The 24,470-nt window shown below is 39.9% G+C and overlaps 1 protein-coding gene across 2 annotated transcripts in view; it reads right to left on the bottom strand.

Annotated features, from left to right (window-relative positions):
* The window catches only part of HSDL2 (hydroxysteroid dehydrogenase like 2), a 69,197-nt gene that overhangs the window by 5,578 nt on the left and 39,149 nt on the right, over window positions 1-24,470 (bottom strand). For both annotated transcript variants that reach the window (XM_078436578.2, XM_078436577.2), the window contains exons 8-10: window positions 21,750-21,821; window positions 13,940-14,089; window positions 9,605-9,733 (exon numbers count right to left, since the gene is read on the bottom strand). In XM_078436578.2, coding sequence (XP_078292704.1) covers window positions 9,605-9,733; window positions 13,940-14,089; window positions 21,750-21,821 — 351 coding nt within the window. The remainder of the gene's footprint in view (window positions 1-9,604; window positions 9,734-13,939; window positions 14,090-21,749; window positions 21,822-24,470) is intronic.

Raw genomic sequence — 24,470 nt, 5'->3', positions numbered from 1 at the left:
TACAACCACCACCTCTATCTAGTCCCAAAACATTTCTATCACCCCAAAAGGAAACCTACATCCATTATGCATTCACAGTTCCCCTTCCTTCTAGGCCCTGGCAACCACCAATCAGCTTTCTGTCTCCATGGATTTACCTATTCCAGTGTATTATATAAAAGGATTCATATAATATGTGATCTTTTGTGTCTGGCTTCTTTCACTTATTTAAGTTTTCAAGGTTCATCCACATTCTACAATGAATCAGTACTTCATCTCTTTTTATGGCTGAATAATATTTGTTTATCCATTCATCTGTTAATGGACATCTGGGTAGTTTCCAACTTTTGGCTACTGTGAATAGAGCTGATATGAACATGAGTATACACGTATTTGAGAGTCTATTTTCTTTTGAATATAGGCGTGGAAATGCTGGGTCATATGGTAATTCTTAGTTTTGTTTTAATGTTTATTTATTTTTGAGAGAGAGAGAGAGCGTGAGCAGAGGAGGGACAGAGAGAGAGGAAGACACAGAATCCGAAGCAGGCTCCAGGTTCTGAGGTGTCAGCACAGGGTGCAACGTGGGGCTGGAAGCCACAAACCGTGAGATCATGACCTGAACTGAAGTCAGATGCTCTACCAACTGAGCCACCCAGGCACCCCATATGGTAATTCTATATTAATTTTACCAGTACATCTATGGTCAACTAATCTTTAACAAGGTTGCCAAGACCATTCAATGGGAAAAGAATAGTCCATTTAACAAATGGTACTGGGAAAACTGGATATCCACACGTAAGCAAATGAAGTTGGGCTCCTGTTTCACACCATACATAAATATTAACTCAAAATGGATTGGAGGCCTTGGGGAGCCTACGTGGCTCAGTCGGTTAAGCGTCCTACTTTGGCTCAGGTCACAATATCGTGGTCTGTGAGTTCAAGCCCCACCTCAGGCTCAGTCCTGACAACTGGAGCCTGCTTCGGATTCTGTGTCTCCCTGTTTCTCTGCCCTTACCCCGCTCACGTTCTGTCTCTCTCTCTCAAATGAATAAAACATTTAAAAAAATGGATTGGAGGCCTAAAGATGAGAGCTAAATCTAAAAACCCTCAGGGATGCTTGCGTGGCTCAGGCCTCAGGCATTTAAGTGACTAACGCATGGTTTCAGCTCAAGTCATGATCTCACAGTTTTTATGTTTGGGCCCTGTGTTGGGCTCTGTGCTGACAGCATGGAGCCTGCTTGGAATTCTCTGTCTCCCACTCTCTGCCCATCCTCCGCTCATACTCTGTCTCTCTCAAAAATAAATAAACATTAAAAAAAAAAGTGAAAAGATAACTCCTCAAAATTGGGAGAACATATCTGCAAATAATGTATTTCATAAACAATATCTTCTTTATACCTGGAATGTATAGAGAATACTTATTTTTAATAGAGAAGGTCTTTTTTTGTTGTTGCTTTTTTTTTTATGTTTATTTATTTTGAGAGAGAGAGAGAGAGAGAGAGAGACAGAGAGAAAGAGCACTTGAACAGGGGGGAGAGAGAGAGAGAGAGAGAAAGAGACAGAGAATCCCAAGCAGACTCCATGCTGTCAGTGCAGAGCCTGATGCGGGCTCAAACTCACAAATCACGAGATTATGACCTGAGCCAAAATCAAGAGTCAGATGCTAAACCGAATGAGCCACCCAGGTACCCCTGGAATATATAAAGAATCCTTAAAACACAGTAAAAAAAAAAAAATAGGGGGGGGTTCCTGGGTGGCTCAGTGGGTTGAATGTCTGACTCTTGATTTCAGCCCAGGTCATGATCCCCGGGTCATGGGATCGAGTCCCACATCAGGCTCTGTGCTGAGCATGGAGTCTGTTTAAGGTTCTCTTTCTCTCTCCCCCTACCCCTCTCCCCCACTTGTGTTCTCTCTGTCTCTAGGATGGAAAAAAATAATAATAAAAACCAACTAAAAAAAAAAAAAGACACCCAATTAAAATGTGCAAAGGACCTGAAGAGACATTTCTTCAAGGAAGATGAACATATAACCAATAAGCACATGAAAAAATGCTGAACATCATTAGTCATTAGGAAACTGCAAATCAAAACCACAACGTGGTATCACTTCACACCCACCAGGATGGCTATTAAAACAAAAACAAAAACAACAAGTGCTGGTAAGGGCAAGAATGCAAAGAAACAGAAGCCTTCATAACACTGCTAGTAGGAATGTAAATGGTACAGCTGCTGTGGAAAACAGTTTGGCAGTTCTTCAGAGAGTTAAACATAGAATTACCACATGACCCAGCAATACAAGAGAAATGAAAACGTAAGTCCACTCAGACACTTGGCCGCATATGTTTATAGCAGCATTACTCATAACAGCCAAACAGTAGAAACAACCCAAACGTCTGTTAACAGTGAAAGGATAAACTAATTATGGCATATCTCTATGATGGAATACTATTTGGTCATAAAAAGCAATGAAGTATTGATATAAGCTACAACTTAGATGAACCTTGAAAACATTATGCTAAGTGAAAGAAGCTACACACAAAGGTTACCTGTTGCATGATCCCATTTATGTGAACTATCCAGAATAGGCAAATCCATAGAGAGCAAGAGAGAAAGCATTATTAGTGGTTGCTAGGGGATGGAGAAGGCTGGAATGAAAAGTGTTACTTAAATGGTATGGAGTGTTCTTCTGGGGTGATGAATAAGCTTTGAAACTAAAGGGGGGGCGCCTGGGTGGCTCAGTCGGTTAAGCGTCCGACTTCGGCTCAGGTCATGGTATCACGGTCCGTGAGTTCGAGCCCCGCGTCGGGCTCTGTACTGACTGCTCAGAGCCTGAAGCCTGTTCCGGATTCTGTGTCTCCCTCTCTCTCTGACCCTCCCCCGTTCATGCTCTGTCTCTCTCTGTCTCAAAAATAAATAAACATGAAAAAAAAATTAAAAAAAAAAAAAAAAAAAGAAACTAAAGGGAAATGCTGGTTGCACAGCATTGTGTATTCACTAAATTAAATGCCACTGAACTGTACACTTTAAAATGGTTAACTGTATGTCAAATGAATTTCATCTCCACTAAAGAAAAGAGAAAGTACTGATACGTGCTACATCAAGAATGAAATTTGAGGGGCACCTGTGTGGCTCAGTCAGTTAAGCATCCAACTTCAGCTCAGGTCATGATCTCACGGTTCGTGAGTTCGAGCCCTGCGTCGGGCTCTGTGCCGACAGCTTGGAGCCTGGGGTCTGTTTCGGATTCTGTGTCTCCCTCTCTCTCTGCCCCTCCCTGACTTGCACTCTGTCTCTCTCAAAAATAAATAAACATTAAAAAAAATTGTTTTTAAATTAAACTCGAACACATGCTAAAAGGAAAAACATGCTGAAAGAAGCCAGTCACAAGCAAATCAACATTATACTATTCTGTTCATATGAAAGTTCGGATTAGAAATCTATAGAGACAAAAAGTAGATTAGTGGTTGTTTAGGAGTGAAGGTAGGTAGATGGGGATATGGGGTTAACAGCTAATGGGTATGGGGTTTCTTTTTGAGGTGATGAAAATGTTCTGAAAGTAACTGTGGTGATGGTTGCAAATATCTGTGACTATGCTAAAAACTATTTAACTGTACACTTTAAATGGATGAATTGTATAGTATGTGCATTATTCTTCAATAAAGCTATTAAAAAATAAAAGCTATTGTTATATATAACAATAAATTGAATTAATAATTTAAAATTTTCCCAAAAAATCCCAGGGCTAAATGGCTGCACTGGTTTTTCACAAGATATAAAATTAATACACAAAATTAATTATATTTATGTACAGTAGGAACAGATCATTCAAAAATAAAATTAAAGACAATAATTCCATTCACAACAGCATAAAGAAGAATGAAATACTTTGAAAAAAAAGCATGAACCGTAAAAGATAGAAATGATGGATTAGACTTTATCAAAACTAACAAACTTTTGTAATTCAAAAGACACCATTAAGAAAATGAAAAGAAAACTCAGACTGAGAGAAAATATTGGCAAATCACATGCATCTAGGATTTATAAAAAAATTTTAACAATCTAACAATAAAATGATAAGTCAATTCAAAGACGAGCAAAAGTTTTGTTTTTTTAATTTTTTTTTAATGTTTGTTTATTTTTGAGACAGAGAGAGACAGAGCATCAATGGGGGAGGGTCAGAGAGAGGGAGACACAGAATCTGAAGCAGGCTCCAGGCTCTGAGCTGTTAGCACAGAGCCCAACGTGGGGCTCAAACTCACGGACCGTGAGATCATGACCTGAGCCGAAGTCGGACACTTAACCGACTGAGCCACCCAGGCGCCCCTGCAAAGTTCATCAAATGTATATATCCATTAAGCAGATGGAAAGATGCTCAACATTAAGAAAATACAAATTAAAGTCACAAAGATGTATCACCACACACTTATTAGAATGGCTATAGTATCAAAGACAGGGCCATGTGTAACAACACAGATAAACCTAAACATAGAAAGACAAATACGGATCTCACTTATATGTGGAACCCAGAAGCAGAGAATAAAATGGTGGTTGGCAGGGGTTGGGAGTAAGAGAAATAGGGAGATGTTGGTCAAAGAGTACAAACTTTCAGTTACAAGATGAATAATTCCTGGGGATCCAATGTATAGCATGATGACTACAGTTAATAAAACTGCATTGTATATGTGAAACTTGCTAAGAGTAGATCTAAGAGTAGATCTTTTTTTTTTTTTTTTTTAAGTAGGCTTCACACCCAGTGTGAGCCCAATGCAGGGCTTGAACTCACGACCCTGAGATCAAGACCTGAGCTAAGATCAAGAGTTGGATGCTTACCTGTTGGGATGAGCACTGGGTGTTGTATGGAAACCAATCTGACAAGAAATTTCGTATTAAAATAAAAAAGAAAAAAAGAGTTGGATGCTTAACCAACTAAGCCACCCTGGCACCCCACTAAGGGTAGATCTTAAGTGTTCTCACTACACACACAAGGAAGTTAACCGTGTAAGATGATCAATGTTTTAATTAGCTTGATTATAGTAACTTAACTGTGTGTGTGTGTGTGTGTGTATAAAATCATCCTGTTTTATACCTTAAATAGTCTTTGTCAAGTATACCTCAATAAAGCTGTAAAAGAAAAAAAAGCCACTAATAAGTATTGGTGAGGATTTGGAGAAACTGGAGCCTTCACACATTGCTAATGAGAATGTAAAATTGGTGCAGCTACTTTAGCAAACAGTCTGGTAGTTTTTGAAAAAGTTTTATATACAGAAACTTTAACAGTTCCACTCTTAGGAATCTATCTAAGAGAAATGAAAATAGATATCCACCCAAATACATGTATGACAATATTTGGAGCAGCATTATTCACAAAAGGCAAAAACTTGAAGTAACCCAAATGTCCACCAGCTGGTGAGCAGACAAATAATATGTAGTACAGCCATACAGCAGAATGTTATTCAGCAATAAAAAGGAACTGAACTATTGATAAATACTATGACATGAATGGATGAATCTCAAAAGCCTTATGGTAAGTGAAATAAGCCAGATACAAAAGGCTCTATATACTGTTCGATTTCATTTAATATCTAGAAACAGCAAATCTGTAGAGACAGAAAGCAAATCAGTGGTTGGCTAGCTGGGAGTAAAAATGGGGACTGACTACAAAGAGACATGAGAGAATTTTCTGGGGTGATGAAAATGTTCTCAAACTGGATTGTTAGTGATGGTTGTACAGCTCTATGGATCTACTAAAAACTATGTACTACACTCATACTGGGTGGATTTAATGATATATAAATTATATTTCAATAATACTGTTTATAAAAATAACTTTTAAAAAATTGCTAGTAAGCACAATATCCTATATAGAATCTCTCTTCCCATATATTAATCAGGTAATCTTGTACAATTTATTTCCTTTCTATTACAATGTTTTACCATACAGTGGCCTCTACTGGCCAAAAGAAGAGATTTTGATTAGTTGCTTAAAAATCACTAGTTGCTTAACGTGGATGGAACTGGAGAGTGTGATGCTAAGTGAAATAAGCCATACAGAGAAAGACAGATACCATATGGTTTCACTCTTACGTGGATCCTGAGAAACTTAACAGAAACCCATGGGGGAGGGGAAGAAAAAAAAAAAAAAAAAGAGGTTAGAGTGGGAGAGAGCCAAAGCATAAGAGACTGTTAAAAACTGAGAACAAACTGAGGGTTGATGGGGGGTGGGAGGGAGGGGAGGGTGGGTGATGGGTATCGAGGAGGGCACCTTTTGGGATGAGCACTGGGTGTTGTATGGAAACCAATTTGACAATAAATTTCATATATTAAAAAAATAAAAAAAAATCACTAGTTGCTTAAAGTTTTTATATTTATAATGTATCTGCTATATAAATTAGGTCAGGAATGGCTATGGTTTCTTAAAAGAGAAACCATATTAAGATATAAGGGCTGGGGCACCTGGGTGGCTCAGTGGGTTAAGCATCCAACTTCAGCTCAGGTCATGATCTCACAGTTCACAAGTTCAAGCCCCTCCTCCAGCTCTCTGCTGTCAACACAGAGCCCACTTCGGATCCTCTGTCTGTCTCTCTCTGCCCCTCCCCTGTTGTTCCCCGCCCCAAAATAAATAAATAAATAAATAAAACTTAAAAAACCAAAGATATAAGGTCTAAATTATGCCCAAAGGAAAGCAGATGGGATAGAGTAGGAATGAAAGGACATAAGAAGCAGAAGCAAACTCACTGTTGCTATAAAAGAAACCTTGTAAGAATACTTTTTTTTTTTAACTTATTTATCTGACTGATCTTTCCTAGTCAATCCAAAGACACATTCACAGAAAGATAAACAGAAAGCCCATTATTACAGGTTTATGATACATAAATAAAATGTAAATTAAAGTCGCGGCCTGACTCTTTCACCTTTGGAAGGCAGAGTAACATGATGATTAAAAGAGCATGAGTAAAGAGTTAGCCTGGATTCAAATTTCGGCTTCAACATTTCCTCACTTTGTGACTTTGGGTTTATTATTTAATTCATCAATGCCTCAGTCTCCATTTTTATAAAATGGAGAAAATATTTTATCTCAAAGCATTTTTCAGAGTATTGCTCATCTCATAGTAACCATACAATGCATATAATGCATATAATTATTGTTATTTAAATTTAGAAATAAACAGTAAATTTAAAAAAAAAATTTTTTTAACATTTATTTATTTTTGAAACAGAGAGAGACAAGAGCATGAATGGGGGAGGGTCAGAGAGAGAGAGGGAGACACAGAATCCGAAACAGGCTCCAGGCTCTGAGCTGTCAGCCCAGAGCCCGATGTGGGGCTCGAACTCACGGACTGCGAGATCATGACCTGAGCCGAAGTCGGACGCCCAACTGACTGAGCCACCCAGGGGCCCCGACAGTAAATTTTTAAATGATCTTTAAGTTCAAAATATTACTTATTTATAAGGTGCAAATTTTCCAACATTTACTGATCATCTAGTATGTACAAAGCACTTTAAGTTTTATAAGGAAATAGCTGTTGGAATACTAAAACACTAAAAACACTATTGAAAATGACTAAAGAGAGGGGTGCCTGGGTGGCTCAGTCGGTTAAGCATCTGACTTCGGCTCAGGTCATGATCTCACAGTTTGTCAGTTCGAGCTCCATGGCAGGCTCTGTGCTGACATCTCAGAGCCTGGAGTCTGATTCAGATTCTGTATCTCCCTCTCTCTCTGCCCCTCCCCCACTCGTACTCTCTCTCAAAAATAAATATTTAAAAAAATAAAAATAAATAAAAGAAAATGACTAAAGACATAACTATTCATTAACACTGAAAGATGTTATATTAGTGAAAAAGATTACCAAACAGTAGTAATGCTATAATCCTGTTTTTATAAGCACATATGTGTATTTTTTATTTTTGAAAAACACAATTTTTCTTTAAATGTTTATTTATTTTTGAGAGAGACAGAGACAGAACGCAAGTGGGTTAGGGGCAGAGAGAGAGGGAGACATAGAATCCGAAGCGAGCTCCAGGCTCCGAGCTGTCAGAACAGAACCCAACACGGGGCTCTAACTCACGAGCTGTGAGATCATGACCTGAGCCAAAGTCAGATGCTCAACCGACTGAGCCACCCAGGCACCCCGAAAAACACGATTTTTAAAAAATGTTTATTTATTTATTTTTGAGAGAGTGAGAGACAGCAAGTGCAAAGCGGGGGGAAGGCAGAGAGAGACACAGAATGTGACGCATGCTCCAGGCTCTGACCTGTCAGCACAGAGCCAGATGCAGGGCTTGAACCCACGAACCGAGACATCATGACCTGAGCTGAAGTTGGATGCTTAACGAACTGAGCTACCCAGGGGACCCATGTGTGAGTATTTATATACTCACTCACAGAAATATATATGACTCTAAATCAAAATCAACTGATGGTCATTTCTTAGTAGTGTGATAAAGAAGTATTTTTATTTTGCTTTTTCTTAAGTGTATTTTCTGATTTTTGTACCATGGATATTTACTACTACTGTAAAAAAAAAAAAAAAAAAAAAAAAAAAAAAGGAGGGGCGCCTGGGTGGCGCAGTCGGTTAAGCGTCCGACTTCAGCCAGGTCACGATCTCGCGGTCCGTGAGTTCGAGCCCCGCCTCGGGCTCTGGGCTGATGGCTCGGAGCCTGGAGCCTGTTTCCGATTCTGTGTCTCCCTCTCTCTCTGCCCCTCCCCCGTTCATGCTCTGTCTCTCTCTGTCCCAAAAATAAAAAAATAAAATAAAATAAAAAAAAAAAAGGAAAAGTTGAAGGGACCTCAACCATTAGTAACACACACAGATCGGCTCATAAAGTATGTAGGCCACTAGCACCCTGGATTGGAGATGGAAAGCAAGACCTAGAAGGCACGGAGTATGCACTGTGATCTTCAATTTCTGAAGATTAAAACAGAGCAAAGGATGAATAACACTTATAGATCATTAAGTGAATCTTTTTGATTAGAATGTTGTAACGGTTTAAAGTGTTGTTTCTAAAAAATACATGTGATAATTACTGTTTGGAGTAGCGTTCTAAGAGTAGAAAATTGAAAAAATACCCTTAAAGTTTTCTGGCACAGTTAAGAGGTACACGAGCAGAGTGGAAAACTACGAAGAAGATTCTCCTGGTTAGGGATGCCACAGAAAGCAGGCTCATGGGGCCATGGGAGAGGGCCACTGTTTCCTATTACAGTCACGGCAAGATTGAAATATGACCTTACTCTCAACAAATGGGCTGCAGCTGAGTGCAGCACCTTTGGTGTCCCAGGTGTTCTCGGAAAGGGTTTCTTAGTTCAACTAGTACAAATAAAGCCCATCTACAAGTCCTCTTGAATTACGTCTCTGTTCCTAATATTATCTTTGGGCTTCTCAGCCATGAAAAAAGGAAATTCTGACTTCTACTTCCCACTTGTTGGCTGAAGTAGAAGGGGCAGGAGAGGTTAGTCGTAAGAGTAGGTACCAAACAGTAAGAATCACCTTCTGCAGACTATGTGCTCTTCAACATCAATAGTCGCTAAGGGTCTGCAGCTACAAAAACAAGTCTTGATTATTTGGAAAGGAATCAAGTTGGAACTAAAGTCTCCTTAAACACTCAGTAAATTCATAAAATTGAAAACTCACCTGAAAACATTTTTATAAAATCATCAGTAGACATACTCATCACCACATCTGCCTGATGAGAGGGCTCTCCATATCCAACGTTCCCACCTTTGCTTTTAAGATCAAGAAACCACGTTCCACCATCTTCACCTACACAAAATATAAAGATGTAAAAATAAATGCCAAAGTAGCCCTGTTCTTCTTAAACTTAATAACTGCTACAGTTAAAATAAACGCTCTTTTCCAGGTTAAAACCCTCAGGCCTCTATCAAATTCAGCAAATATCCATTAAGTAGTCACATGCCAGGCACTAGGCTAGGCTCTGAATACTCCGCAGTAACATGGTTCTTACACAAGAAGAAGTGGAAGGTTAATGTGGAGTCGGGCAAGACCAGCGGAAGGTGAGATTTAAAAGTCAGGTAAGCGGGTGCCTAGGTGGCTCAGTCAGTTAAGTATCCAGCTCAGGTCATGATCTCACAGTTCATGAGATCGAGCCCTGTGTCAGGCTCCATGCTGAGTGTGGAGCCTGCTTGGGATTCTCTCTCTCCCTCTCTCTCCACCCCTCCACCTGGTTATGCTTTCTCTCTCTCAAAGTAAATAAGTAAACACTTTAAAATGAGTAAGAGTCAGGTAAGAATTAGCTAGATGAGGAACTGAAAAACGTATACTGGGACTGAAGGCAGAAAGAGAATGAAGAGTGGCATCAGATGAGCTCATGAAGTGGTCCAGATGCAGGGCGGGGGGGGGGGGGGGGGAGGGGGGCAGTGAGCCATGTAAAAGATTCACTGACTTCATCCTAAAGGGATAGGCTACGGAAGGAGAATGACATAAGGCTGGTATTTTCAATAAATCACCCTAAAAGCAGTGCAGAGAATATACCGGAGAGGGATGAAGAGGATGCAAAAGGCAAGTTAGGATGGTGTTGGGGTAGTTTGGGAACTTGAGGATGTATGCCTGGACCAGAACTGTGACAAAGGGAATATGGGAAAGTAGGCTTATTTGAGAATTTCAAATAAGAAACACAAGATTGGGTAAATGAATATGATGAGGAAAGGTATGGAGAGTGCATAAAAATGGTTTGCTAATTTTTGGCTCAGGATACTGGGTAAAACTGGTGTATTTTTTACTGAGAGACGACTACTGAAGAAAAACAGATTGAATAGGTAGTGTTTGAGGCAGGTGTTGGGAATGGTGTGCTGTTTTAGGCATTTTCAGATTGTTGAGGCATTTTTGTGACAGCCAAGGGAAAATGTCAAATGAAGTCTGACTAGCCTAGAAATATAGATACATAAATAATCATTTCCTCTTTTTTTTTAATGTTTATTTTTTGAGAGAGAGAGAGAGAGAGTGAGTATGAGGGAGGGGCAGAGAGAGAGGGGGAGACACAGAATCTGAAGCAGGCTCCAAGCTCCAAGCTGCCAGCACCGAGCCCGATGTGGGGCTCGAACTCACAAGCTGTGAGATCATGACCTGAGCCGAAGTCAGACGCCCAACCGACTGAGCCACCCAGGCTCCCCTGAGTAATCATTTCCTATGGTCATTGAAGCCATTTGAGTGACTGAGGTTTTCTAGGGCAAGTCTGTAACTGACAACGATGATTACAGACAGAGGAAGGAAGCGAGGAGAGGGGCTATCAGCGAAGTCAAGGAAGAGAGTATTTCCAGAAGGAAAGAGTGGTCAACAGTTTCAGATGCTGTAAAGTGGTGACAAGGTAAGAATGACAAAGGCCCACTGACGATATAGAAGTCACTGAGGACTTTGGTGACAGCAAATTCAATGGAATGGAGAAATATACCAGAGCAGAGTGAAGTGCACATGGAAATATGTTTGGCTCTTAAAAGGGAGAAGAATGGTGGAGGCAGAAGTGGGGCTGGGGGTTGTGTTTTGATTTGAAGATGGTATGGACTTTGAGAATGTTAAAATACTACCAGAGAGTAGGCTGTAGGATGAGCAGGTCAGAGAGAGGGCATAATTACCAGCACAATGTCCCTAAGGAGGCCACAGGACATGGGATCTACAGCTTTGCTACTCAAAGTGTGATCTGTGGGGGTGCCTACGTGGCTCAGTGGTTAAGCATCTGACTTCAGCTCAGGTCATGATCTCGCGGTCCATGGGTTCGAGCCCCGTGTCAGGCTCTGTGCTGACAGCTCAGAGCCTGCTTCAGATTCTGTGTCTCCCTCTCTCTCTCCCTTTCCCCCACTTGTGCACACTCTCTCTCTCTCATAAATAAACATTTAAAAAAAGAAGAAAAGAAATGCAGAATTCAGACTCTGCTGGAGACAGGCTAAATCAGATTCTGCATGTTAACATGATCCCAGGTGATCAATATGAACATAAAAGCTTGAGATGCATGAATCTAGAGATGAACTCTGTTCTACTGGGAAGGAAGAAAGAATGATGCTCATAATGGCTGATTTGATATCAGATGGCAGGAAGCTGAAGCAATTTGTCTGCAAGTTTCTATTATCTCTGTGAAAGAGGAGGTGGGATTATCTGCTGACACTGGCAGGGATGTGGTGAAGGGAGAGCTGGGAGATTTGTGGAACACTGAGAAGGTTAAAAATAATTACCGTAGTGCTTTCAACAATAGCCAAAATTATGGAACGAGCCTAAATATCTATCAACTGGATGGATCTATCAATGGATAAAGAAGATGTGGTTTACATATACAATGGAATATTACTTGGCAATGAGAAAGAATGAAGTGATGCCATTTGCAGCAACGTGGATGGAACTGGAGAGTATTATGCTAAATGAAGTAAGTCAGCCAAAGAAAGACAGATACCATGTTTTCACTCCTATGTGGAACTTGAGAAACTTTAAGAGAAGACCATGGGGGAAGGGAAGGGAAAAAAAGTTACAAACAGAGAGGGAGAGAAGCAAACCATAAGGAACTCTTAAATAAAGAGAACAAACTGAGGGTTGATGGCAGCAGAGCAGGGGAGAGAGGAAAATGGGTGATGAGCACCGAGGAGGGCACTTGTTGAGATGAGCACTGGGTGTTGTATGTAAGTGATGAATCACGGGAATCTACCCCCAACACCAACAGCACACTGTATACGCTGTATGTTAGCCAACTTGACAATAAATTATATTTTAAAAAGTTAGAAAATAATAAAATAAAATAAAATAAAATAATTACTGCGAAAAATGAGGCAGTAAGCTTGACTACAGAAATAGAGAATTCTCAGGCACTGCTTAGACCCCAGTTGAAGAAGGGCAATGATGAATTTCTTTACTTTTTTTTTAAAGAACTTTTTTTTTATATGTTTATTAATTTTGAGGGAGAGACAGAGAGCCCACACGTGTAGGGGAGGGGCACAGAGACAGGGAAAGAGAGAATCCAAGCTCTGACAGTGCAGAGCCTGATGGGGGGCTTGATCTCACGATCCGTAACATCATGACCTGAGCTGAAATCAAGAGTCAGATGCTTAACTGACTGAGCCACCCAGGTGCCCCAGTGATGAATTTCTACTGGTACAGATCCACCGGGTGGTGTGATGGGTTTTTTCCATTTCTCCAGGAGGACTTGGCAGCCTGGGTGCAACTGTGGGGCAGTCACATAACGTGATTCATCCAGGATTAGGCTTTTGACAGATGGTGACATAAGCACAAAAAGTTCAGGAAATTTAGGATACAGGCAAGAGAGTGATTAAAGCAATGGACCATGGGTTCTAAAGGGTAAAAAGGAAGAAGAGATGAAACAGGGGAGGCAAAGGATAAAAGAACTGATAATGTCAAAGTTTGCATTCAATGGGACTAAAGTAGCTAGTTCTCAAAACTATCATTAATATGTGTTAATACTATGTTGAGAAGAAAACTACTGAGAAGTTTGAAAAAACTGACTACATGTAGACTGACCTAAACAATTCCAAAGATAAAAATGGTAAGGTGCTACGGCTAATGACAAATTACTGTATTATACTGCCTGTCATGATCCACATGCCCTCCTAAACAGGATTTTCTCTCAATTACATATGCCAAAAATGTATTTAACACTGACAGTATAGGTAATGAAATTTTATGTTTATTTATTTTTGAGAGAGAGAGAGAGAAAGAGTACAGTCGGGGAGGGGCAGAGAGAGAGGGAGACACAGAATCTGAAGCAGGCTCCAGGCTCTGAGGTGGCAGCACAGAGACTGACGTGGAGCTCGAACTCACGGTTTGCCAAAGTCAGACGCTTAACCAACTGAGCCACCCAGGCACCCTGCTATTCTTGAATGTCTACATTCTAGGGTTAAGGGTTCTGGATACAGCCAACTATCAAGGTGATTACTACTGGAGGCTGATTTTCTGCCAAAGGACATACCCTACTTTGTTTCACAAAAGTGCCAAATTACTAGATATGATTTTTACCTGAGAGTTCAAACTGATAGATTGCTTGAGTGGCTTTAACGACATCATCAGTGAGAGAGTCCTTAACAATTCTAAATGTTTCTTCCACAGCTCCAGAACGTGGTTTTGGTGGTGGCTGTGGCTTCTCTTCTTTGAGTTCTGGAACAGCACCTATAAAACATTATTGATATAAATGTCTTTAAAGCCTAGGCAGTGTAAGGCCCCACACAGAATTAATTAATTAGCAAAAGAGACTTGCCACCAATTAGACCTGTTTGACCAAAATGACTTTAAATATATTTGGTGACAAAGTGTTAAGTCAACCTGATGAAATAATATCCAAATACATCAGTTACACATCAGTTGGTTTATACTCTCCAGGTAAAAGGCTGACTCTCAGATTACGTTGAAAAAAAACAAACCATTACTAAACAATAGTGTTTTTTGTTTTTTTTGGTTTTTTTTAAGGGACCTAAACAAACTTTTGGGAGTTTTAGGAGTAATAATCACTCCTTTATCATCCGCTCCGAGTTCTAAAACCAAATGAGAAAAGACACTAGAGTAAGTACCATGGAGATCAGAACATCAACCATGTAAACAGCAGAGCTGAACTGGAGATTGTAGCTTGAATTAACAGCCAAGTGAACTTCCTAGTAACTTTGCTTCTAAATTTGACTTAGTTCCTTCACCCCTGGATTGAATTTGCCTCCTCCCATCAGGGCTTAGAAATGCCTCTAAAAGTACAGGTCATGTGAAAACTGGGGACAACCTGCTCAGACAGAAAGAACCTTCACAAGAGTCTAAACCACACAAAATTAGTTCCTCTTCCAGTTTCATCAGACTGGTCCCCCCCATTGGATGAAGATGGAGATCAGACTACAAGCCTCATGAAAGCCCCCCCACCCCTGCCTAGAAATATAAGGCCAGGGGAATGGAGGTTATAGTGTTTTTAAACTTGTATCCATGTAACCCATTGGCCGTAACCATTCAGCGTATAACGAGCCAGTAGATGTGCAGTGCACAGGACAGTTCAATTGCCATAGCTTGAAGCTGTCCTCCAAAGCCAACCTCTATTCCTTTATTTTTCCTCCCGGAATCACTTGTGGGCAGTTTAGCAGTTGCCCCCAGAAACAGGTGAGAACAATTCATTAATTAAATTAATTCCAAGGCCAATCTGTGCTCTAGGCTAAAAATGAACTCTCCATCTACTTTCCGACTCAAATTACACCCAGCCATATAACTCACCAAAGGTTATTAAATGAAATATAATTGGCAGCACAAAAATATTCCATAGTACAACAGAAGCAATATAAAAGTATCCCGAATTTGCTGGATATAGATTACCCTCCACTATAATGATTCCAGAGACAAAAACACCCAAACAAATAAACAAGAAAATCCTTCTCTTCTTACAAGTTAAAATCCAAACAGATATTAAAGATGAAATCCTCAAGATCCAATGGAGCAAAGATACACACTTTTAAATAAACTTTTAGTTTCTTACTATTTTTAAATTCATTAGAGAGTGCACCTCTTTATTGCCTACACCCATGGCAAACAACTCCGACTGCCTTGCCCTTGCTTTTTATTCATGGATAACATGCATGAATAATGATCGTAAGTATATAGCTCAAAAAGTTACCAAAGGGGTTGGGGGATGTGTAAAAAGGGGTGAAGGGGAGTAAGAGGCATAGGCTTTCGGTTATGGAATGAGTAAGTCATGGGGATAAAAGGTATGGCACAGGAAATACAGTCAGTGGTATTGTAGTAATGTTGTATGGTGACAGATGGTAGCTACACTTGTGATATGCACAGCATAAGGTATAGACCTGTGGAATCACTATGAAACAAAGGTAATATTCTGTGTCAACTATACTTCAATAATTTTTTAAAACTTATCAATAAGTGGATATACTGTGTCATCATCACCTAGGTCAAGAAAGAAGATAGGGGTGCCTGGGTGGCTCAGTTGGTTAAGTATACGACTTCAGCTCAGGTCATGATCTCACAGTTCATGGGTTCGAGCCCCGTGTCGGGCTCTGTGCTGACAGCTCAGAGCCTGGAGCCTGCTTCAGATTCTGTGTCTCCTTCTCTCTCTCTGCCCCTCCCCGCTCACGTTTTGTCTCACTGTTTCTCAAAAATAAATAAATGTAAAAAAAAAAAATTTTAAAGAAAGAAGATATGACAAGTCCCCCAGAAGCCTGTGGTGGCAGACTGTAGCAAAAACTTTAGTGTAGCCCCAAAAGACATTTGCCAAGTGATAAATTGCATAATTTGATCATCTGGACTATTTAGACATGGCATGATGACTTTGCACAAGAGAATAAAACTTCAGGAGACAAAAAACAAATCAGTAATATATTTGAAAGGTACAATCAGTAGACTACAAATATGTAAGCTTTAATGAGAAAGAACATTTTGGTTACTTAAAAAAAAAGAGGGCGGTGCAAAAACAGATACTCAGATCAATGGTACAGAATAGAGAACCCAGAAATGGTCCCACAAACGTATGGCCAACTAATCTTTGACAAAGCAGGAAAGAATATCCAATGGAATAAAGACAGTCTCTTTAGCAAGTGGTGCTGGGAAAACTGGACAGTGACATGAACCTGGGCCACTTTCTTACACCATACACAAAAATAAACTCAAAATGGATGAAAGACATAAATGTAAGACAGGAAGCCATCAAAATCCTCGAGTAGAAAGCAGGCAAAAACCTCTTTGACCTTGGCCAAGGCAACTTCTTACTCAACACGTCTCCAGAGGCAAGGGAAACAAAAGCAAACTACTGGGACCTCATCAAAATAAAAAGCTTCTGCACAGCAAAGGAAACAACCAGCAAAACTAAAAGGCAACCGATAGAATGGGAGAAGGTATTTGCAAATGACATATCAGATAAAGGGTTAATATCCAAAATCTATAAAGAACTTCTCAAACTCAACACCCAAAAAACAAATAATCTAGTGAAGACATGAGCGAAAGACATGAATAGACACTTCTCCAAAGAAGATATCCAGATGGCCAACCAAGACATGAAAAAAATGCTCTACACTGCTCATCATAAGGGAAATACAAATCACAACCACAATGAGATACCACCTCACCCCTGTCAGAATGGCTAATATAGGGGTGCCTGGGTGGCTCAGTTGGTTAAGCGTCCGACTTCGGCTCAGGTCATGATCTCACGGTTCGTGTCAGCCCGCATCGGGCTCTGGGCTGACAGCTCAGAGCCTGGAGCCTGTTTCGGATTCTGTGTCTCCCTCTCTCTCTCTGACCCTCCCCCGTTCATGCTCTGTCTCTCTCTGTCTCAAAAATAAATAAACGTTAAAAAAAAATAAAAAAGAATGGTTAATATCAACAACTCAGGGAACAATAGATGTTGGCAAAGATGCAGACAGGATCTCTTTTGCATTGCTGGTAGGAATGCAAACTGGTGCAGTCACTCTAGAAAACGCTATAGAGGTTCCTCAAAAAATTAAACATAGAACTACCTTATGACCCAGCAATTGTACTATTAGGTATTTATCCAAGGGATACAGATATACTGTTTTGAAGGGACACATGCACCCCCATGTTTATAGTGGCACTATCAACAAAAGCCAAAGTATGGAAAGAGCCCAAATGCCCATCGATGGATGAATGGATAAAGAAGATGTGGTATATACATATACGATGGAGTATTACTCGTCAATCAAAAAGAATGAAATCTTGCCATTTGCAACTACGTGTATGGAACTGGAGGGTATTATGCTAAAGAAAGATAAAAGAGAAAGATAAAAATCATATGACTTCCAGAGAAAGATAAAAATCATATGACTTCACTCATATGTGGACTTTAAGATACAAAACAGATGAATCTAAGGGAAGCAAAACAAAAATAATATAAAAACAGGGAGGGGGACAAAAACATAAGAGACTCTTAAATATGGAGAACAAACAGAGGGTTACTGGAGGGGTTGTGGGAGGGGGGATGGGCTAAATGGGTAAGGGGCATTAAGGAATCTACTCCTGATCATTGTTGTGCTATGTGCTAACTAATTTGGATGTAAATTAAAAAGATAAATTAAATAAAAAAAAAAAAAGAGGGGTGACCAGCTGGCTCAGTTGGTGGAGCATGCGACTCTTCATATCAAGGTCGTGAGTTCAAGTCCCATGCTGGGTGTGGAGATTACTTTAAAAATAAAACCTTAAAAAAAAAAAAAAAAAAAGATAATGACTAGCAGCCCCCATCACACCCTAACTCCATACTTACATAAACATGTAAAAAAATTACTAAACATCACCTAGACTCACAAACAATCACTGTCAGAATCTAGGAACAAATGTTCAATAACTCTAAGGTAGACAGAGTCAGCCTAAGAAACACGGAACTGCCTGTGCTTTGCCTCATGAAAGATCTCAGAGAAAGAATAGCTCTACTAACTTAAACAAAGAAGACAGGTTTTCATATTTTTAAACCACTGGACCAGACTCTGGGCTTGTTTCAACTAGAAGACTAGGATCTGTACCTCTGTTCTACAATGCTGCCTTTTAAGAACGCCTCCATCTTTCAAATCCAATTTCAAAGCTTGTAGCTCCCAAATATCAGAGGAGCAGACAGTAGGGGGAGCCCTTGTAGTGAGGCACCCTGGGAAGTACACACCCCAAAGCAATACTGATAAAAATGGGGAGGGAAGAACCTTGGGAGCAGGGCATGAAGGGGACAGTAGGAGGTAAAAGAAGTTCCCATGTCAGCCTTGCACACAGGCACTAGCTATGTGCCTAACAGGTACCACAACTATACTCAGAAACTATAGCTCTGAGAACGCAATTCTACCAGAAGGACAAGGAATGAAGCCAGAAGCAATCTATACATCCCTGTCATTTGACTCTACTAGCTCTAGAGATATTTCCTAATATGAAGATAAATTAGCAGTGGGGAAAAATAACCTGGTGCCTATGAGAAACAACATAACACAAGAGTAATGGAAAATTATTCTGAAGAGAAAAAAAATCTACCTCTAAAAATAATTTACTATGAAACCCACAAGAATTCCTCCACATGAAAACTATATGAAACGAGGGCACAAAGTCATATATAACTGGCTGGAATGAAAAGACAATGGAATAAAATGGACAAGGAAAGAGGGAACATGAGAAATGAAACATATAATAAAATTAAAATAAATATTACAGGCCAAAGGGAACAGAGATGAAAGTGTCAAAAGTCTTTTTTTTTTAATGTTTGTTTATTTTGAGAGAAAGCGAGAGCGCAAGTGTGCGTGCAAGCAGGGGAGGGGCAGAGAGCGAGAGCGAGAATCCCAAGCAGGCTTTGCACTGTCAGCACAGAGCCCAATGTGGGGCTCCATCTCACAACTGTGAGATCATCACCTGAGCCAATATTGAGTTGGATGCTTAATGAACTAAGCCACTCAAGTGCCCCAAAAGTCTTTGTTTTTTAAAGTAGGCTCCACGCCCAATGTGGGGCTTGAAGTCCAACCCCAAGATGAAGAGTCGCATGCTCTACCAACCAAGCCAGCCAGGTGCCCCATCAAAAGTCTTATCGGTAATTTACAGTACAAACTTGAGCAGGTATCCCAGAATGCAGAAGAAAAGAACAGTAAGATAGAAATAATAAAAGATGGTGACAACTACAGGGGAAAGGAAAAGGACAACAGGCTAAGAATAAGTGTTTCTGAGGAGAATCCAGAGCAACTGGAACAGAAGCAATAAAAAGTGTAACTAAAGGAAAAAAAAACAAAAATAAACTGAACAGACAAAAAAGACTATGGGTTCCCTGTGTTGTAATGGGAGGAGGGAGATCAATGAAGAAATGACAGTAGTGCTTTTAATATGAGAAAAAACACTTAAAATTATGAACATAATCTACAATATACTTCATAATTACAAATACACTATATAAAACAAATATACATAGCACAAATAACCAGAAAAGGTACAATCAAACGTTAATAGAAAGGTGAGCTGCTCCCCCTTGGGAAATAAGGGATACACACTGACCTCTGAGAGAGAGGATGTGGATAGGGACTAACCAATCACCTGAAAGATGTTAGATTCTAAGCCAGATATACTGGACTATATGAATATATTAAGGTATGTACAGAAAATGTTAAGTACAATTGCAGTAGACTGAACAAGGAAGAAGAGGGAATAAAAAAAGAGAGCTACAGTAGCAAACGCTCTCTCCAGCAGCATATGGGGAAGAAAAGCTTCAGCCAAAGGAATTTGAGTATTGTGACCTCAAGGCTGAGGGCATCCCTCATGTGGAGATGATATATGGATTGTAGTCAATGCACGTGACACATTCTGATCCCATAGGCAAAATCATTCCTATCAAAATTTGATGCCAGTAAACATTTATCTTACATTTTACTCATCTAACCTCCCTTGTTCTGATTCCATGGTCATGAAACAACCTTCTGATCGTGATTCTGTTCCCTATGTAATTAGGACCCAAGGGAGAGAATGGGCTGATCATAGCAACTGTATGCCTAGTCCATGAGATGGCAACTCATTATAAATTAATAAGTTGGATTACTGGGGGGAAAATATGCTAATTTAAAGGACTTTAAGTATTCAGGAGTTAGAAAAGCAATTTAAATTTACTGGTTAAAGTTACGGGCTTAGCAATCAGAGAAATACAAATTTAAATCCTGGCTCCGCCACCTGCCATGATCTCAGATGTAAAATGAAGATAATAATACTTGTCTTGCAGGCTCGTGTTAACTGTGACAATGCATACAAAGCACCTGGCTTAGTGTCTGATGCACAGTAGTGCCCAATAAATATGTGGTGAAAAACAAAATGAATATACATGATCGATAAGTGGTTCTTATTATTTAAACTTGGAATTTAGAGAAGCTCAGATCAAAGGTTAGGGTGCTGCACAAAAATCAGGATTTTGCTCTTGCCTGGCCTTAAGCCTAGACTCTTTTTAGACTTTGATAAGATGTGTTTTCAAGTTTTCCATGCTACAAATGAAAAGTTGCCATTTTTATTAAGTAATTTTTAAGACTATCTCCAAAAATTTAGACAAAGATAAGGTAAAGGTAGAAAAGATTAAGCCAGAAAAAAGGTGGCACTAAAATGCACTGTGGTATAAGATTCTATAAATTTGCTATAAAGGTATAGAGGAAATTTGTTCTTAAATTTTCTAGCAGCCATCTAAAGAATCTGTGATCACTTAGGAGATTCACACTGCCTGTGAGATAAAATAAAGTAAGGGCCCAGGAGAAGCACAGCCATTCTTGTTAATAAACCATGAGAGAAATTCTTTTCATGGGTATTTGTTAAACAGTGTTTCTTCTGAAATCTTTCAGTAAGCTAGTGACACAATGCCAGAACACAAAAACTAAAACGTAAACTCTGGACCAATTAAGGGAGGCTATTGTTTCTGAATTATAAAAGCAAAATAAAGTAAAACCAAAATCTCCTTTGAAGTGAATTTCTCCAATAAAGCAGTCACACAGCACAAACTCTGAGAATGCTGTTAGGTATACTTTGATGTGACACATTTTTCCTCAAAATAAAATAACACATCAACATGAAATACCTAAACACAGTGCGAAGGAAAAGAAATAAAAATCTTAAAAAAGGGTCTGTTTTCTTTTTAAGATTTTTTTTTTGAGTCAAATGAAAAGCATATATTAAGAACTTCTTACTGGTGGAAGGAAAAGACAACCTTCTTGAATTAACAAGACCACATATTACTCTCTAGTTTAAATTACAATGGATCAAAACCAGAAGGCAGCAATGTCCAATTTTATATTCTGAAAGAAATATGTAAGTTAGTATCTTTATTTTCCTACATAAAGTATGGTCTACATCTTACCACGTGATTCCACTTTCTTGATAATTGTATCTGGGTGTTCATCTAAGAAGAAATCTGGTAACAAAGGATGGCCTGAAAAATGACCCCAAAAATAATCAGGTTACTAAGACAACTTAAATATATTAAGACTCCTAACACCTGTTTAATGAACATTATATCTGTTTTTATTGTAATAATCATTCTTGTGCAATGGAAAAGACTCCCATGAGAACTGTTAAACTACTTGACTTTCACAAAGCTAAAATACTTTTCCCATAACCCAGTTATCCTCCTCTCCAATGGCAAATTTCATCACTAAGATCCAAACAGAGTCACCTGTTACATTAAGCTCCTAGCTGCCCTCCCAGGAGGCTCTGCCCCCTTCTCATCTATCCATGCAACCCTTCTGTCCTACATCCCTCCGAAGTACTCAGGACTCGTTTCTTACCTAGCCCCCTGAGAAAAGGGGGTTCCTTATTAAGAAACTTGTTTCCCATCTCTGTCTCTGTCTCTCCCTCTCAGAAGATTAAGAAAACTGGAGGTCAGGAAGGCATTGGTCTTTATTATATCCTAATACTTATCATAGTACGTATTCATCTTAAGCTCTCAACGCTTGATAGGATTTTTTTTAATGTTTATTTATTTTTGAGAGAGGGAGCGTGAGTTGGGTAGGGACAGAGAGAGAGGAGGACAGAGGACCTGAAGCAGGCTCTGTGCTGACAGCAGACAGCCCGATGTGGGGCTTGAAATCACAAACCATGAGATCATGACCTGAGCTGAAGTCAGAAGCTTAATTGACTGAGCCACCCAGGTGCCCCGATTGTGCACAGAATTTTAAATTTAAGATTAAAAATCGTATCAAGTGGGGTGCCTGGGCGGCTCAGTCGGTTAAGCATCCGATTTCAGCTCAGGTCATGATCTCACAGTTCATGAGTTTGAGCCCAATGTCAGGCTCTGTGCTGACAGCTCAGAGCCTGGAGCCTGCTTTAGATTCTGTGTCTTTCTCTCTCTCTGCCCCTTCCCCTGCTCTCTCTCTCTCTCTCTCTCTCTCAAAACTAAATAAACATTAAAAAAAAGAGAACATTAAAAAAATTTTTTGTGTGCACAATGACCCTGTGCCTTTCAAACCTAAAGTGATAATTGTACCAGGACCCAGGACACCTCAATCTGGTTCAGGTTCTGCCACTTATTAGCTGACTGCTCCTAGGCAAAGACTAAGCTCTTTAAGCCTGTTTTCCTACTGTAAATATTAACTACTGAATACTACAATTGTATCATATGTCAGGCACTGTGACACACACATTACACACATTATTGCACTTAGTTCTTACAAAAATCCTGCATGGAAGCTATTATTCCCCTAATTTTACCAATAAGGTAAAATAAGTGAAGCTCAGAGAAAGTGGGTGATATGCCTAAAGTCACACAGCTAGTGAGCAGCTGAACTGGAATCTGAACCTGGGTTTCTTCTCTCAAACTCCATGCTTTTAATCCCTAAACAATACTGCTTCTCTCACAGGATTGCTGTGAAGATTAAATAGATAACGTATATAAAACTGCCTTGTAAGGGTACTTGGGGGGCTCAGTCAGTTAAGTGTCTTGATTTTGGTTCAGGTCATGATCTTGTGAGATTTAGCCCCACATTGGGCTCTGTGCTAACAGCATGGAGCCCACTGGGGAGTCTCTCCCTCTGCCCCTCTGCTGCTCACAGGTACTCTCTCTCTCAAAATAAATAAATAGGGGTGCCTGGGTGGCTCAGTTGGTTAAGCATCAGACTTTGGCTCAGGTCATGATCTTGCAGTTTGTGAGTTTGAGCCCCACGTTGGGCTCTCTGCTTTCAGTGCAGAGCCCGCCTCAGATTCTCTGTCTCCCCCCACCCCCACCTCTCCCACGCTTGTGTTCTCTGTTTCTCTCTAAAACAAATAAACATTAAAAAAATTGTTTTTAAAAATTAAAACTAAATAAATAAACTTTAAAAAATGGCTTTGTTAAACTGTAAAGAGTTACTTAATTCAGTTCAAACCGAAGAGACAGGGATGACGTGGAAGCTCAACCTACTGAATAATATTTAAAATACACTTTATTTTTATCTTTTAATGTTTTATTTATTCTTGAGAGAGAGAGAGAGAGAGAGACAGAGCATGAGCGAGGGAGAGGCATGGCAAGAGAGGGACACAGAATCCAAAGCAGACTCCAGGCTCTGAGCTGTCAGCACAGAGCCCGACGTGGGGCTCGAACTCACGAGTCGTGAGATCGTGACCTGAGCCGAAGTCAGACACTTAACAGACTGAGCCACCCAGGTGCCCCTATTTAAAATACACTTTAGCACAAGTAAATAGACCCCTCGCTTATGGCTATGTTGTCTATTATTTCAATTTTTTTAATGTTTATTCAGTTTTGAGAGACAGAGCACAAGCAGGGGAGGGGCAGAGAGAGGAGACAGAATCTGAAGCAGGCTCCAGGCTCCGAGCTGGCAGCACAGAGCCCGACACGGGGCTTGAACTCACAAACCATGAGACCATGCCCTGAGCCGAAGTCAGCTGCTTAACTGACTGAGCTACCTAGTCACCCCTATATTGTCTATTATTTAACATATACCATGTTTTAGGGGTACCTGGGTGGCTCAGTTGGTTGAACATTCAATATCAGCTCAGGTTATGATCTCAGAGATTGTGAGTTTGAGCCCCACACTGGGGTTGCAGCTCTCAGTGCATAGACTGCTTCAGATCTTCTGTTCCCCTC

The sequence above is a fragment of the Panthera onca genome, chromosome D4, assembly GCF_046562875.1.
Source record: "Panthera onca isolate mPanOnc1 chromosome D4, mPanOnc1 haplotype 2, whole genome shotgun sequence".
Taxonomy (NCBI): domain Eukaryota; kingdom Metazoa; phylum Chordata; class Mammalia; order Carnivora; family Felidae; genus Panthera; species Panthera onca.
The sequence above is the reverse complement of the archived record's forward strand: the minus strand, read 5'-3'. Positions and strand labels throughout refer to the sequence as shown.